The 18,447-nt window shown below is 38.4% G+C and overlaps 1 protein-coding gene across 1 annotated transcript; it reads left to right on the forward strand.

Annotated features, from left to right (window-relative positions):
- The first annotated feature begins 10,051 nt into the window (after positions 1-10,051).
- Positions 10,052-13,552, forward strand: LOC119078367. Its single transcript, XM_037185872.1, has 5 exons — positions 10,052-10,295; positions 10,375-10,446; positions 10,515-10,548; positions 12,509-12,660; positions 13,258-13,552. Exons 1-5 carry the CDS (start codon positions 10,130-10,132, stop codon positions 13,275-13,277), a joined length of 444 nt encoding a protein of 147 aa, XP_037041767.1. The 5' UTR covers positions 10,052-10,129; the 3' UTR covers positions 13,278-13,552.
- Positions 13,553-18,447: the final 4,895 nt, after the last annotated feature.

Below are 18,447 nucleotides of genomic sequence, written 5' to 3' on the forward strand. Positions count from 1 at the left end.
AATTAAGAATATTGCAGGTACAAACTGGCAGCAAATGGAAATGGATCGTACGAAATGGAAAGAAGTTGGAGAGGCCTACATCCAGCAGTGGATAGAAACAGGCTGAAAAAGAAGAAGAAGAAGAAGAAGTAATCTCAGCGCAGGAAATCGAAGAGAAAAGTGAAAAGGAATCAAAGAGAAAAGCAAAAAAAAAAATGTTCATACCATCCGAACTAGTTTGCTTCGCTCGTATGCGTTGTACAATACGCATGAGGCATGTTTGTGTATAACTTGATCAAAAAGAAAATGATTGGAAAAAGTCTTCACAACCGTAACATCAGAAGTCCGACACCACTGCACACAACATCCATTAAAAGTGAACAATTCTTTGAATCGGTGGAACAGATGTTCCGACACGGAAAACTCATATATGCACCCCAGACGAAGAAAGCGGGAACAGCTTCACGATTATAGAACATTAGTTGTGTGCTGCATATTGATCTGAGGATCATACAATGCCCGCCTAATGAATATTGTTGTTGTGTGCTGGATATTATTTTTCAGCGTGCAGGTCTTAGCTGTATGCCTGTTTTATAACATAAAATGACGCCATTTTTTTCAATTCAATAAACAACCTAATTTATCGTTTAATAGAAGAAATTGATTTAATTAACTTTATCAATTTTATTTGCGTTAGCAAAAAAAAAAACAAAAAAACTTTTTCAATTTTTTTTTTTTATTTTCAATTTTATACGATTGATTGGAAAAGTGGATCTGGACCAGATGACATTAAGCCGAGTGTAGTCAAATCATGTGCGACAGCAATGGCTTGGCCCATTTGGTTGCTATACCAAAAGACATTCGACGATGGTAAAATACCGGCAGCATCGAAGGCTTCTCGTATTGCTGCAATTTACAAACGGAAAGGAGACAGATCAGATGTGAAAAATTACAGGGTCGTAGCCATTCAAACGATTTTATTGAAAATACACGACATCGCAGTTAAACGAAAGATCAGTGAAAGAATCCAGCCTCAACTGACCAATGCTCAACATGGGTTCAGAGATAAAAGATCAGTCGTAACCAATCTGCTCTGCTTGTCAACTTTGGCTCACGCTGCTTTTGAACGATCGTGTCAGCTCGATTCTTTTTATGGCGACTATAAGACAGCATTCGACAAAGTAGTGATTCGATCAATGGTTGTCAAATTCGCAAGATTTGGAATTGGAAGGAAAACGGCGAAGTGGTTGTGGCAATTCTTAGTTGGAAGGACAAATTACGTTCAAGTTGGCAGTGACAAATCCAGGACGTTCGAATCAACCTCAGGAGTGCCTCCTGGAAGTTCACTTGGACCAGTGATGTTCACCGTATTTATCGACGACGTGGTTGAAGCCGTAACATTCGCTTGTGTTTTGCTATTTGCCGACGATATCAAACTTGCTGCCATCATCAATGATCATATGGATATACGAAGATTACAGAATGACATCGATAACGTTAACAGTTGGAACACGGCAAACTGTCTTCAATTCAACATTGAAAAATGTCACGTCTTCAGTATTTATCGACTTGATTCAGCATTCATCAAAGCCGATTACACTTTGGGTGGTCAAATTATCGAAAGAGTCGAGGAAATCAGCGATTTGGGTGTTTTGGTCGACAGATGGTTCCACTTTGGTCACCACATCGAAACAATGGCAATGAAATGTCGACAGACGATCGGCTGCATAAAACACTTTTCGAACGGTAATTTTACGAAAGAGACGCAGCGAATATTGTATGTGGCGTACGTTAGATCAAGACTAGAATTCGCATCGACCATTTGGAATCCGGCGGCACAAATTTACAAGGACGACATCGAATCTATTCAAAAGCAATTTGTCATTTACTTGCTTGAGAGCCGAAGAAATGCGTCATCATATCGGCTAGCACCATACGTCGATCGGTGTAAACAGTTGAATCTGCAAAGTTTGGAAACGAGACGTACGATCGCGGACGCTGTTCTTGCCTTCGACATATACAAAGGGAATATTGTGGACGATATGATATCACCGAAGTTTGTACGCAACACGAGCGCATACGGCCTGAGGGATTCTACGATGCAGTTGCTTATTGAACCGCGAATGTCCAGAGCGTATCTTTCGAACCAGCCAGTAGTCCGGTTAATCAGAACTGTAAATGAATATAAATCGCTAGTGAGACGGACTAATAGCAGAACGGTTTTCAAGAGTCTTTTGTTTGATGTTTTTAACCTTTGACGCGCGTATCCGTTAACATTGTACATTGTCAAATTCATTGTATTTTTTGTATTATATTTATATTCAGCCAGTTTTTGGCGGTGCAATAAAGTTGATTGATTGATTGGAATTAACTTTATCAATTTTATTTGCGTTAGCAAAAAAAAAAACAAAAAAACTTTTTCAATTTTTTTTTTTTATTTTCAATTTTATTATTATTATTTGTTACTAGCCGTAGATTTATATTTAAATTCATCATATTAAATTGCTAACAGAATTTTTTTTTTGCTTACGTTTTTTCCGGTCACCTAGAGGTGTGCACCGCCGATTTTACGCCGGCGCGCCGCCGATTTTTTGCTAATTTTTCGGCGCGCCGCCGCTGAAAAATAATAGCTCACGCCGCCGCCGCCGCCGATTGTATTTTCGTCGCGCCGAAATTTTATACGTTTAGTGCTTTCAGCCATTTTAATTAACAAGGTTTTAGCAAAAGTTTATCTCTCTTAATTTATAAGTCAGGTTATGCTGCTATGTTTCTATATGCGTAGAAAGGAGTTTTTTGTTAATTTTTTTTGTTGGAACTTTGGGTTTTTCTTCTTACTCACACTGTACGACGGCGACGGTGATTTTGTTTCTGATGCTACGATAGGGTTATCTTCGAAGTAGCTTTCTATAACGTATCCTATTTCCATCAGTAGATGGCAAGTGTTTTATGCAAATTTTTAAATACTAGTCCAAAGAAAAAGTTTGCTGCTGTCTTGGGAAGGGTATCGATGGATACAACTAAGGATGATCAGATCACGCTGGCCTGGGACCGCCATCGATATCCGAGATCGAAACAGCATTTGTATTTTCTGTATCCTCACTTAATGTGAACCCTTGGGTACGTTACTCTATTTTCTGTGCAATTCTAGATTTCATCAGTTAGGGTGATCATTTCTGATCAATGCACACAGATCATGGGATCCTTTGTACTACCCTGTCATCATTAAAATCTTGAAGCCCTTTTCAGGACCTCAACTCCTTCTCAACCTATTACCTTACGCTCTACACGAGCCACTCCAGGCGAGCAAACTGATCCCTATGATTAGGTACCAAAATGATCAGCTAATCTCTAGGGCAGAAAGCAAAGAGTGACTGGCGTCAACATCGCTTCATTAGATTGTGATTGTCAGAAAGCCACTGGGAGGACGGCTGCGTCTCACCCCTTAGGCCTTACACTAATGAAAGCAAGTAAGGCAACATTGTCGCCCGAATCACAGTCCTTGTCATTGAGATTGACAAAGCCTGTGATTTACATTCCGCTCGATATTAACCTGATCCAGTCTCATATTTCATCAGACTAGCCCGTTCGAACGTAAGCTTTCTCTGCAGTGAGCCAATATAAAAGCCGAGCCAGGCAGAAGCGTCACTCAACAGTGTGCCACCAAATGGCCAACCGCCAAACTTTACCATTATTTAGCCCAAAAGCCCTTACTTCCAAATTAGACTGACGAACCAGCCACCTTTGAGAAGAGGGCCTTCGGTGCAAAAGGCAAGGTGACAGCTTGTCCAGATTATGACACACTACTGAATAGCACAACGACCCGACACGGCGACCATATCGTCCCTTTGCAAAGAGTTTTGCACAACATCGAGTACATTCCCCGGATATAAATTCAGAGAGCTGTACACTGATTGAGTGTATGCTGTCTCTGCGAGGAATCAAAATAAAAGCCGGTAAAAACTAGCATCTCTCAGCAGCATAACACCACCAATCCATCCGTCGACCTTGTCCACTCTATAGCCCGAAAGCCTAAGCTCTATGAATAGTCCGGATCATTTTACTCATATAGAAGCAAAATAGGACCTAGCCACATCATTGAGTAAACTTTTAGACCATAAACCAGCCGAAGGACAAAGCTGGCGAGTGAGGCAAAGCAACTAAGAGTCCTGGTAGTGACACACCACTAAGAAGAGTACCAATCTCGACAAGCCTTCCTAATGTCTCTCCGCAAAGAAATTCCGCTTACAGCGTCCAAAAATTCACTGAAACACGTTCTCAAAATAATCGTCGTGAATTTCTGGTGGATCCAGCTGTCACTGTCTTTCACTGGTATGCTTATACACGTACACAGTGTGAGGTTATGACGAGCACCGTATCATTAGCCGCACAAAAACGCTGGTTTATTGGATGATTATACGAGAACTCCAACTTTACCGGCGACCGTGGCACTTCATAACTGAGATTTAGTCAACAGAAATGTTTTTCTGGTCAGTTCTGACTACAAAAAGTATAATTAAATTCAGACACAGAAACAAAACACTTGTTGACGTTTGCAGTGTTGTCAGCCAGATTCCCATTCTGTGCAATGGAATGGAGCGCGGCAGACGGCAGACAAAGTTTCTTTTATTGTCTGTTGATGCAGATAAGAGAAAGAAGAAAGAGAACAAAATACAGTGAATCAGTCAAAACTCGGTGAATACTACTGTAATTGTAAAGTGGCAAACTTAAGACCTTATGTGGAATTTGGGTGGAAAATGGCGCAAATCACATGTTTCAGGAATTTATAAAGTGGAAAATCTTTCCGGTTTCAAGTTTTTTCGTCAAAAGACGAAACACTGGTGTCTTTATTTTCAATTTTTAGCTGCTTTATGTAAAAAAGTTGGGAAAAGAATCATTTTGGCGTAGTCTTATTACTTATAAATTTAAGTTTATCTAAATCTCTTATTTGCGAAAACCTTCTACTACGATCTCACTCCTACATCGAAGATGGACTAAAGGCAACGGGAACGGTTATTGCATAAATCGAAAGATAATAGTAGTGAGTTTGCGTAAATGACATAAATTATAAGTTGGAAATAAGAAACCTGCAGAACATCTAGTATGAAGATGTGACTTAAAATTTCCAACTTATAAGTTGACTTATAGCTTATATGTCATTTACGCAAACTCACTAATCATTCTTGGATTCATTAAATTAGATGTTTTTAAAATAATAGGTCAGTGATTGTACATTCAAAATATAAAAGGTGAGATACGTCTCAGTTGATTCCCCTTGTATAAGTGGTTGATACTTCAGATCGCAAGATAGTAAGAATTCAGTGTTCGGAAAAAGGATTGCGCACGCTTTTTCAAATGTTTTTGCATTATTTTCGAAAGTTTAGATTTTTTGTAAATTTATCGGCGCGCCGATCGGCGCACCGCCGCCGACTATAAATTTCTGCCGGCGCGCCACCGCCGATCCCTTACCAGTCGGCGCACCGCCGCCGACTATTTTAAGATCGGCGCACACCTCTACGGTCACCCACCCAAGTACGGACCGCGACCATCGATGCTTAACCTCAGTTTCTGACTGCCAACGACTTTACCACTGCTGCTATACTGCTTGCATATAGTGGCAGTCTTATTTCGAACCGTTGTTACTTTGCTTTATGCAGCACACAGGCATATTTATACCTGCATGCTGAATATTGACTAAATGAATAAAGTCGTCCGTATTTAGAATGGGTTATGCAACAACATTTAATTGAATTTATTTTCTATGAAATGTAGTACTTCTCCCCACTAAGCAATGTCATCGGATATTATTATTTTAATTCTGAGCCTGGTTCTGAATTAGAGGTTTTTTCAATCGTTCTACAAAAAAACTGTTCACATTAACGCATTCACTTGGAAGGGCTGACATTTGGGGTTTAGCAAAATGTCAGGATTTCGCCCATTTCAAGGGATGCTAATAGTGAGCATCTATTACGCGAATTAATAAATTAAGATTGGCTCACCTAGTTTGTGTATATTACGTAGGTGGAAGCACGGGGTTTCAGGGGGTTTCGAACATTTAGTTTTTTCATATTGCAGATATTTCAGTGTCAAATTCTGTCCAAGATGTGACATATTTGCAAGGTATTGGCCTTTTTCACAAAGTATAATCAGCGTAACCTTCGTAAAAAGAATCTTGAATCTGACAAGAGCACGTGTGCCAACGTGTAAAAAACAAATGTTCAAAACCCCCTGCTGAACCGTGGCGATCCTCTTGTCAAACGGACAGTACATAAACAAATTCCATCATTTATTGCTGAATACCACCAACTATTTCTGTTAACATTTCAAAAGCCTTTAACACCGAAAATGGATTTGAAAGTTCGTTCGTCAAAATTTCTATTGAAATACATAAATGTAACATTATCATTGCATATTAATTCGGTAAAAATAGAAATAACTTTAAATGAAGGAATAAAATTAGATTTGATAATCATCTTTATGCGTATGTTCTTGAGATCTTCCTTTTATTTCATTAAAACAATAAATTTATTGTTGCATAGTCCATTCTAAATACAGACGACTTTATTCATTTAGTCAATATTCAGCATGCAGGTATAGTTCGATAGTACCATTTAGTCAATATTCGGCATGCAGGTAAAGTTAAGTAATACATCCCACAACTAATTTGAAGATATAATTCAGCACACAGCAAATATATACCTGGGAACCTCACAATATTCCTACGAGCTGAATAATATTGTTGCCGGAACTATATTTTGAAAATATTCATATTACATGTTTATTGTAATACACACACGGGAACATTATTCAGTCTGCAGCAAATATATGCAGCAGCAGCACACAACAAATGTCGAATTTGCCGAATTTTCCGTGGACATTAATGACATTTTGCAATACAATTCTCGAGGAATGTTTACATAACAAACTGCGATAAGCAATTTCCGAATTATTTAGTTTAACATCAATTGAGTGTAATATCTGCAATTTAAAAAGTTAGCGTAAGTTGCTAAAATGTAAGAAAACAATGGGTTGTGATTTTCGCCATTTTAAGAAGAAGAAAAATGACGTTTCAGATCTATGACGCTCAGTTAATACACAATTTGTGAAACTATTTATGTTTCAGGCATCATGCCCGCACGTTTGTAAGCGGGCGTGACGCAAGTCCACTACCAAAAATGTTTTACCAAAATTTTTTTGAGGACGGCGGAGCACCTTTTTGAATTCTCCCACTTAACTCCAAGATGTTGAGGAAACTACTGTTAGGAAAATAGTTCAAATAGAGAAAAATATGTCATGAATCACCTGCCACTTGTGAGGCAATTTTTTTCTAAAATTTTCTATCTTAAATTTTTTGGTTCAATTTTTTGTTGATAACACTTTTGCGTTGAGGCGCCAAATGCGTCACCCTCAGCGATATCAGTTATTTTGTAAGTAGAAACAAGGACTTGCGTCACACTTTCACCCTTTAGGGTTTTTGGGCGGATGTAGTATACGTTAAATAAATCAAGGTTCCGAAAGAATAGGTTAAGACACGTTCGAGTTGATCACGAAGGCGGTGTGATCAAAATTTTCCTAACTAGGTTTGAAAAATTTTATATGACGATTTCAATATACATGTCTGAATTGTCACTTTTGTTAGGAGACCGGAAATAGTACCGACGCTTTACATTCGTTAATACCTTTCAAACAAAAAAAATTAATGAAATTCGGTCAAAATTTACTCGAGATATTGACAAAATACTCCACGTTCACTGTACGGCCGAGTAGCCAGATATGAGCTCACTCCAAGAGACCTAGCTCACGCTCTGGTGAATCGAATTTCATAATTTCATACGCTCAATACCTATCTCATAAAGCGAAAACCGACGAATATGTTCAAATTTGGCCGACCTACAAGCAAAAACTGCTAGTCGCCCTGTGCCTTGTTCACACCAAGGGGTCTAACTCACGAGTCGATCATCCGATTTCCTTAAACTTTTTTTTTTTGTCGATCGGTATTGTAAATATCTTTCATTTGATGTATCATTTACGAGTATAGCGTTTAAATGTTCGGAGATATCTTCGAAAAACCGTAAAGCACTTATGGGGCCCCAGCTCCGGGGAGGTCCACCCGAAATCGCCCATCTTCGAACTTAGACTGTCTTTTGACATTACCAAACGGGGAAAAAAAGAATTTTCAAAATCGGATGCGTTTTACTCAAGTTAGAGAACGGACAGACAGACGGACGGACAGACGGACAGACAGACGGACATTTTTTTTTCGCGGATTTGGCATCTCTAGACAACCACAATAGGTTTCCCCTTACTCAGGGAGTCCAATTCGACGTGTTACAAACGTATGCGTGAAACTATAAGACCCCAGTACTTCGTACGGGTTTAAAAAGAAAAATTCCAGTGGTCGTCCCACAAAAAATAATGGTCGAATATAATTTGTCCTTTTCAATGTAAACAGAAATTTTTGAACACAAAGCAGCGACTATAGTCATTCGGCTGTAGAGTCACACAATTATACTGAACGTATTGTTGAAGCGTATGCTTAGTATCATTGACTACTCGATTTCATTCAACGCGTCTCTTTACATCACATTGCAATGTGTATTATAATGCAGCCTTCTTGATCGTTCAAATGAATTTCTGTATACACAAGAATTTTGGAACAAAATGTAGGACATGTTTTGCATTGTAAAGGTGATTATGGCCCGAAATTGCGAAAAACGTTGTATCTACCACGGTACGTATGCCGGTATTTTTTCGCACACGATGTTTTGCCGACCTCGGCTTCGCCTCGGGTCGACAATCGACATCTAGTGCGAAAAAATACCTTCATACCTACCTTGGTAGATAAATAACTATTAACAGTGTTTCCTTTTAATGTTCTACTTTACATGCTACAACATGATTTCACTTTCTAAATTAAGAATTGAAGGTTACCCTCTTTTTAGTGTTTTAACCTATTTGAAAATGAATACAATGTTAAGTTACGCTCAAATTGCAGGGCCGCAGCTAAGTGGAGGCCCTATAGTCTTCTGAGCCCGCCCTAAGCAAAACGATTTAATCAAACTTTCACACACCAATTAGTTACTGGTCATCAATAAACTTCAATAAATAGAGGTCATTTTCGCCTGCGGCACAGTTCCAATCGAACTTTCCTAAAATGGTGAAGTTTCTGACCGAACTCTTTTCCAACACTTTTTTCCACGTGCAAAGCATGGATATTCGATTTTTTTTTATGTTACGCTTCGGCAACGGACCATACATTATGAATAAGTGTAAACGGTTCGTGGTCCATGGATTCAATAATTTAGGGTTTTTGTTGGATATTTCCCAAAGTCCATCGCAAAGATATGAAACTAAATCGACCAGCAATAAACCTTACAAATTTGATCTATGTGCGCCGTCTGTGAAGTGTGCTGACGATACCAAAAAAGGAATATTAAAATCGGGTCAGGGAAAAGTACTTCGTATTGGCTTTCGTGGTTGTCAAGAACGCAATAGAGTTACTAAGGCCATGTAACCAATAGTTATACGGGACTGGGTGTATGGAGGAGTAGTGCCCCCAACGTTACGTAACCAAAAATGATTATTTTTTTTGTCTGTTTAGAGACCTCACTAAAAGCTTCTTACGGCCAATAACAAGTTCAGTCTGGACTACCGACACCGACTTTGCGTGATTTCCGAACCTCGTAGTAAGCCAATACGATATGATGAAAGTATTAGAATGTAATGCTGAGATAAAAATACGGTAAACAAAAGTGACCATATACCTTCTTTCTCTTAGCACACGCCATTGTTTAGTTTTGAATATTTAATGTTAAATTCAATTGTTCCGAGTAGGGGCACGGTAACAACCTGGCTACGGGCCTGACCAACTGTGTGTATGAGTGATGATAACAAAGTGTATAGAGCGCTCGCTCCCATCATAAATGTATACTTGGAGTACTCACACATTTGCATATATCATACACGGTATCATCACATAAACTGTCCGCCACAAGTTTTACAATATTATATATAGTCTATACAGCAGTCAGAATTCATACCTATCTGGAATCGTGAGGTTATTAGCATTCTTTTAAAACAAAGTAAAGTTGAAGAAGAAGAAGAAATTTTGTAACTGAAATATTTGATCGTTGAGTTACAATCAACTATCAACATGTATTACGTTGTATTTGGAATACTATTAGTTTTAGCTGGTGTATCAGCCAGTTCTATTGCACTTGAAGGATCTGATTCAAATAGAACATGTAAACTAGATGATGAGTTGAAAAAGGTTACCGGTAATCTATTGAATTTAACTGAAAATGTTGAACAAGATGCAGGTGAGATTACTTTTTCTAAATGGAAATTTCAATAAAAAATGTTTGAAAATTTACTTATTTTTGATTGGAAAAACCAAAGCTGAATCAGATCTGTGTGAGATATTCAAGACTCTACTTAACGCAACAAAAGGAATTTTACCGCATGTCACAAGTTGGTTTCTAAAGTATTTTAATGTGCAAATTAAATAATTAAATATTTTTATTTTCATCAACTTTCAGGTGAATGTGCAATCTCGGATATTTTGCAAGGATTGTAAGTATTGGCAACAATTCCAAGGAATCGAATTTTATGCAATTCAGTGAGCAAATTCTATACTTACGCCGCCTGTCGCTTTCGGCTCGGATATGCAAACTCTACCCTTGTCAAAATAACAGTTTCCAAACCGAGGCGCTTAAACACACACTCGTGAGTTTTGCTCGTGTCACAAAATTGATCCTTCATGATATGCATACTTTGCGGCGCACCCAATGTAATACACTATATCGCACGCTAAATACATCAACCAGTCATGTATTCATACATTCACACACAGAGCGACGTGTATATGAAATTGTGGCTACTTGATCAAAAATTAAATTTTCGTTCAGTTGGAAGAAAGAACATGTGATATGTGGTGTACTGTGATCAGCTTTAAATTGTTTTTTAATGGAAATTTTGATTTTTATGTATGAAGCCCCTAAATTTTTTTAATTTTTTTTCGGAAAAAGCTTGTAAATCCGAAGAACCGAGTTTAAGTCTACCTTTTATTAAGCTCAATGCACACCAGACGTAGATAATGTGTTTCGATCAAAATCAAAATTCTGGTAAGCATCAAGGGACAAAGAGAAATTTGATAATAACATTTTTTTGACTAATTTTCAAGAATTGGTGAACCTAATTTCATAATATATATTTTCCCTGATTGGTACAGTCAATACCTATCTAACAAAGTAGACGAAATATGTTCAAATTTGGGCGCCTTACAAACAAAAACTGCTTGGCGCCCTGTACCTAGGTCACACCAAGGGGTCTAACTCACTAGTCGGTCATCCGATTTTTATAAACTTTTTTTTGTCGATCGGTATTAGGGATGGGAGACGTTCAAAATTATCGATAATATCAATCGAAAGAAATTATCGATAATTGATTAATCATATCGTTATCGATAATTCAATAATTATCAAAATATCGATATTTTGATATTTATCTGAAAATGCATGATAATATACCGATAAAAATCGAATTTTCGAACTGAAATATCGATATATCGAATTATCGATATCTTGATAATTATCAAAATATCAATAATTATCGATTATCGATATTTTTTTGATAATTTTCGATTTCGATTTTTCCCATGCCTAATCGGTATTGTAAATACCTTTCATTTGACGTATCATTCACGAGTATAGCGTTTAAAATGCCGCAGATATCTTCGAAAAACCGTAAATCACTTATTGGGCCCCAGCTCGGGAGGGGCGATCCAAAATCACTCATCTTCGAAATTAGCCTGTCTTTTGACAGAATTTTCAAAATCGGATACGTTTTACTAAAGTTATCGTGCAGACAGACAGACGGACATTTTTTCCCCAACGATTTGGCATCTATGAACCACCACAATAAGTTTCCCCTTACTCCCCCCCTTACTTCGTACGGGTCTAAAAAGGTGGTAAGGTGACTTCAGAGTCATCCGTTTTTATTCCGTCTTGGCTTCGTGTACGTGACAGTTGTCATTTCAAACGATATGCTCTATTGTATGAAATACATGAAATGCCAACTGTCATGAACACGGAGGCAAAACGGAATGAAAACGGATCACTGTTAATTCAGACCTACACTTCGTATTGTTATGATGCTGAGTGCGAAAAAAAGCCTTTCAAATCTTTTAACGTACTAGTTCAATAAAATACGTGCATATGTTCCACACAGGCGGCGAAAGTATCGAATTCGGTGGTTATTTATGATTGGTCTCGGATTGACATTAGATGAGTTTGTGACGTGAATACACGCTGTATTTATATATAATGAATGTTCCAGAAATATGTTGGAATTTTGCACTTTTCATTTGATGGGGGTGCTGCTCTCATGGGGCAAGCGCCATGCCCCCTAAACTCGGTGTCACTGCTTGCGATGTCAGTTCAAAGCGTAGCAGACTCCAGCTATAATTGCCATCTGCTATAAATAGAAGCGATTTAAGCAAACTCTCTATTGATATTGAAATCATTTTCGTTAGGATAAGCAAAACAGACGTGATGCCAACGGCTTCGGTATGCCAATTATTGAGAATTATTCCAGGATTGAAGGACCTCATTATCACCACAATAAAATCGAATGCATTTGCAGAAATTCGAGTAACAATAGCAAAAACTCTTGACGACAAAACGGGTACGTTAAACTTACTTGATTTTATAAGACTATTATTTTTGGCCAAGCCATGTGGCACAGATGTGGAATCTACGTTTTTCATCATTTGTCCAAAAATCATACATGATGTATTAGGCCTGCTCTGACTTCGGGGAGTGTGGGATATTGGGCTGAATAGGTGTTTTTCTGGTCCGGAAGGCTTAAATATGGGACCCGTATCTTTTTTCCGAATTTTAAAAAATAGTTTAGGCATGGGGAGCGAGTCATTTGTACAAATGTACGAATGCGTTGGTCAGAAGAGTAAAAAAGATATACACCATCATTCTCCTCTCTTCTAACCAACGCTTTCGTACATTTGTACAAATGCCTCGCTCCCCATGCCTAAACTATTTTTTAAAATTCTAAAAAAAGATATGGGTCACATATTTAGGCCTTCCGGACCAGAAAAACACCTATTTAGCCCAATATCCCACACTCCCCGGATTCAGAGCAGGCCTAATGATGTATACGTTTACTCATTAACGTACCCCACGGTGAAAAATCGATTTTAAGAATATCTTGGCCAAAAATAAGTCACTAAGTCTTACGACTCATTATTAATATTGTTTTACAGTGGAGCTGGAAAAGGAAAAACTTAATTGCCAGTTGGTGGATCAAGTGTCACAACTATTTGGTGGTTTCGATCTTAATTTTTTCCGAAATTTCCTCGTAGGCGTAACTCATTTTGCCAATAAATTGCTTGGAGGTCTTTTTGGCACATTAGGAGATATCAGTCCGTGATAGTACCGTCCATAATGTTACCAAAGGCTCGACAACTTTTGTAATTTACATGCAAGCTAGAGATTTTGTAAGGCTTAATTTTTACATTTTAAATGACAAATGAAACTCCAAGAATTGATGGTTTTGCCGTGTATTTATTATACCGAGCTTTCGATCGTCTCACCGATCATTTTCAAGCAGAGACGGATTAAACCGATGGGCTTTAGGGGCTTAGCCCCTTGGCGCTGGGAAAGACTGGCGCTGGAAAGCCAACAGTGACCAACAGTGAAGAATTTTTAATAAACTAAAAATGCGTATCTGAATACTTTCGCGCCAACACTTAAATTTTGAATTTAAGGTTTTGCTCTACTACAATCTTACAATCTACTACAATCACATGAATAGCAGCATCACTGATTCTAACCTTGCAATCTGTTGAAAAGTCTGTTTGGTGCCGACGTACTTGTTTACTTTTGAAAAATTTGTAAGAAAACAGGGACATATTTCAGACAAGAACGTGCTCGTAAAAAAGAACTAGAACTGCAACTAGTTAGTAAAATAAAGCCGCTAGAGAGTTTTTTTTAATAGATCCCAGAAATCGAACGAAAAGACATCGGAAAAAGGAAAGGAGATCAATAGCAACGAGTGTTCTCAAGACTTGACTCGAAAAGAAATACTTGATGCAAATTTCAATTCTATCGGTACAGCTTTAATATTATATTGTAATTTTAACATTCGATGCTCATTATTTGTGCTTGTACTTTTCTTAAAAATTGAGTCGAATGAAGTTGAACCACCCTTTCCGAATGTCACAGATCATGTTCAGAGTGAGGACAGCCCTAGCGAGGATACTGGTACCATTTTTGTTAAAGTTTACTTAAAGCTTTCACTTACTTCTTTATTTCGTATTATCATCTCTAGACAAAGAGGTTTTCGGTCCAATAAATGACGACCCATCTTACTGGCCTGTCCACGATCCGAATTTTCTACAATACTTCTTGAGAAGTAGAGCTATGGAGAGTGTGGAAAAGTTAGACTTTTCGTCATCAAAAAGGGAATACGCTGGACAAAATCGATTTTGCAGCGCAAATCTTTTTCGTGCAAAACGAATTGCCGGCGAAATTGTGACCAGAACATGGATACATTACAGCCAGCCGCTGGGAAAAATGTTCTGCATTTTCTGCATATTTTTGCTTGAAAAAACGTCAGGTAGCTGAAGGCTTTAATGACTGGAAGCACCACCAGAGGATTGGAGGGCATGAAAACTCAAGATTTCGCCGAGCAGCGAAGTACCATAAATACTTGGTTGAGATATTAAGACGAATCGTCAGCGTGATTAAGTATCTTTCCGCAAAAGCTTTACCATTTAGAGGCTGCGATGAGCACTTTGGTAGCGCTAATAACGGAAATTATTTAGGAGTTTTGGAACTCTTATCTGAATATTACCCGCTCTTACGGCATCACATCGATCGGTATGCTAACAAGGGAAAAGGTAATGTCTCGTACCTATCATCGACAATCGCAGATCAGTTTATTGCAATTATGGCAGCTGACATCATAAATTCAATCCTTCACAGCAAGTACTACTCATTAATAGTGGATTCGACACCAGATGTGGCCCACATTGACCAATTGGCGGTCTGTGTGAGATATGTAGACGATAAAGGTATTACAATCGAGCGGTTCATGGTTTTTTGGAAAATGTTGGCAAGAAATGGAAGCCGCTGTTATAGAATACATCCAATCGAGCGGCATTATTTTGTCGGACTGTAGAGGCCAATCATACGATAATGCGAAGAACATGAGCTGTATATACAAAGGATTGCAGGCCAAAATCAAAGAAGTTTGTCCACTAGCAGAATACGTTCCATGCTCGCCTCATTCGCTTAATTTGACTTTGGAGCACGCTAAATTGGTAATCAAGAGCTGCTGCGGGTGGATGGACAACAATCCGCATCTATCGTTCAACTGTTCCGAAAAGAAACACCCGGTACGGTACCTGGTACGTCGGAAAATCGATTGAAGCAGTCTTTAGCCACACCGAGAAGTTCAAAATCTCCATTTTTTACTCATCGCTGGACAGTATGACTTCTGATTTAGCGTCACAGATTGAAGCATACGGAAGGGTCCCGGTGCCGTTTAGTTTTTTGTTTAAGCTGGACGAATTGACAAATGCGGAAATCTGTGAATGCTCCATCAAACTCCAGAATATTTACATTAACGACTTGGATGAAGAATTTGGCGACGATTGTAAACAATTCCAATTCTTCATGAAAGACATTAAAGCCGCAATTGAGGAAGATCGTCAACTCGCCAGTCAAAAGAAAGCTACAATGTAGGAAGATGCATTGGAATTAGAAGAAAGTGTGACACTTGTATCAATGCCTTCGAGAATGCTGCAATATATAAAGTCGCATAATTTACAATCAACGTTTCCAAATTTAGAGGTTGCTCTGAGGATCTTTGAATGTATGGCTATTGCAAACGCAACGGGAGAAAGATCGTTCTCATCTCTAAAACGTGTTAAGGGTCCGCTTCGGTCAGTGTTGGGAGAAGTGAAAATGAACGACCTAGCACTTATGGCCATCAATGGCGATATTACAAGGAAAATCGATGCCGATGAGATTATTAATAAATTTATGGGAAGCAAAAACAGAAAAGGTCTCAAATTTTAAATAAAATTAGGCCATACATTGGCTATTCAGTTTTCAAGGATGTGTTTGATTTTTTTTTAAATTGGCGCCGAAATGAAAATAGCCCCGTGGCGCTGAAAGCTGATTATGATCCGGCTCTGTTTTCAAGGCTGCAACAAACAGATACACGGTTTTCAATTACTCAGAGCTATTATATAACCCTATTTTCGTAAAACTCACTTTTACTACTATATACACCATAAACTGCAAAACTTTTCCTTTTGGTTCACATGAACCTTCCACGTCGCTTTTGCGATCGAGATTTTGTTAATGTTTTTGTTTACTTTTCCGTCATATACAGGTTACACCTGTCACCCAAACATCTGCTTTAAATTCACCACTTCCATATGTTCTCGAGAAGGGCTTGGAGAAGGGTTGACACATCGGCTTCTTCCACTATTTTTAATCAAGTTATAGACGTGTCCGAAGATAGTCCAAGTCCAAAATTTGGAACCCGCCTCCTGTAGGAGAAGGAACCCGCCTCGTTTCAATGAAAGTTCATCCCGTTAACGTTAAAGGTGTGTCTTACTAAAATTAAATAGGCGTGTCTTTAGAACAGGCAGTCCATTTTAATAAAATAAAATATTTCGTATCAATTCTGGACTGTCCAACTTTTTTCGCGACTCTTATTTCTGGACAGTCCAATTTAGTTCTTACTAATCAATTCTGGACTGTCCAACTTTTTCTTCGACTCTTATTTTTCCAAAAATAAGAGTCGAAGAAAAAGTTGGACAGTCCAGAATTGGTTCGTAAGAAATAAATTGGACTGTCCAAAAATAAGAGTCGAGGAAAAAGTTGGACAGTCCAAAAATAAGAGTAGAAGAAAAAGTTGGACAGTCCAGAGTTGATTAGTAAGAACTAAACTGGACTGTCCAGAAATAAGAGTCGCGAAAAAAGTTGGACAGTCCAGAATTGATTCGTAAGAAATAAATTGGACTGTCCAAAAATAAGAGTCGAAGAAAAAGTTGGACAGTTTAAAAATAAGAGTAGAAGAAAAAGTTGGACAGTCCTGAATTGATAAGAAATATTTTATTTTATTAAAATGGACTGCCTGTTCTAAAGACATGCCTATTTAATTTTAGTAAGACACACCTTTAACGTTAACGGGATGAACTTTCATTGAAAAGAGGCGGGTTCCTTCTCCTACAGGAGGCGGGTTCTAAATTTTGGACTTGGACTAAGTTCGGAGATATAGTTATAGAAGACTGGCGATACATGAATGGCATCTTTTCTAAAAACATAACAAATTTCGTGGTATTTATTCAGGAACCCCCGGTTAGATCAGGTAGAATAAACGGAATAGATAGGAAATTAGGTAACATGCTATATTCAGGAGGCAATGGTAGACCGAGGGCTGCAATATATCACTCCAAAAATCTTTCAGTACACCCACTATACAATCTCAGCTCGTTAGACCAAATGGTAGCTATGCTCACAGTCAAAATAAACGGCAGCGACAAAAACATCCTAATGTGCTCAAGCTATTTCCCATATGAATCAGTTGACGGACCACCAAGCAAGGAGTTTGCTGCATTAGTGGATTACTCCAAAACAAACAACGTACCGCTGTTATCAGGAACTGATGCGAACGCTCACCACTATGCATGGGGCAGTACCAACATAAATCCTCGCGGAAGTGACCTATTCGAATTTGTTATAGCAACAGAGCTCTGCATACTGAACATCGGTAGCGAGCCAACCTTCAAGAACAAGTTGAGAGAAGAAGTACTTGACATTACTCTATGCTCAGAAAGCTTATTCCCACACATCACGGACTGGCATGTGACGAAGCATATTCTAAAAACCATAGAAAAACTGATCGACAGATACCTCAGAGACGAACCACTGAAACATTTTAAAATACACGAAAAGCAACATGCCTATCAAAGCGGTAAATCAACAGAAAATGCTTTGCAGAATATCGTGCAAAATATAGAACTCTCCCTATTACACGATGAATTTGCTCTAGGTTGCTTCATAGACGTATCGGTGCATTCAATCATCTCACATACATAGCTATAAAAAACGCATGTCGGGTACACGGGATAGATCCAGGATTATCAGCATGGATTCAAGCAATGCTGCACAGTAGACTAATTTTTGTAATCTATGGCACATCTACAATCATTGTCGCGGTATCAAAAGGCTGTCCTCAAGGAGGGGTTTTACCACCATTACTATGGTGCCTAGTCATCAACGAACTACTAAAAAATTTGAATAACACAAATTATCAAACGGAAGGATTCTCCGAAGATCTTGCCACTCTTCTAAGGGGAATATTTGTCAGCGTCCTATGTGATCTACTTCAAGATGTATTAAACATAGTTAGCGATTGATGTGACAGGAACGAACTATC

Source organism: Bradysia coprophila, unplaced genomic scaffold, assembly GCF_014529535.1.
Source record: "Bradysia coprophila strain Holo2 unplaced genomic scaffold, BU_Bcop_v1 contig_250, whole genome shotgun sequence".
NCBI lineage: Eukaryota > Metazoa > Arthropoda > Insecta > Diptera > Sciaridae > Bradysia > Bradysia coprophila.

Coding starts and splice junctions, on each gene's coding strand:
- LOC119078367 (XM_037185872.1), top strand. CDS start 10,130: ATGTATTACGTTGTATTTGGAATACTATTAGTTTTAGCTGGTGTATCA. Junction 10,447..10,514: donor AATTTTACCGCATGTCACAA/GTTGGTTTCTAA, acceptor ATCAACTTTCAG/GTGAATGTGCAATCTCGGAT. Junction 12,661..13,257: donor AACTCTTGACGACAAAACGG/GTACGTTAAACT, acceptor TTTACAGTGGAG/CTGGAAAAGGAAAAACTTAA.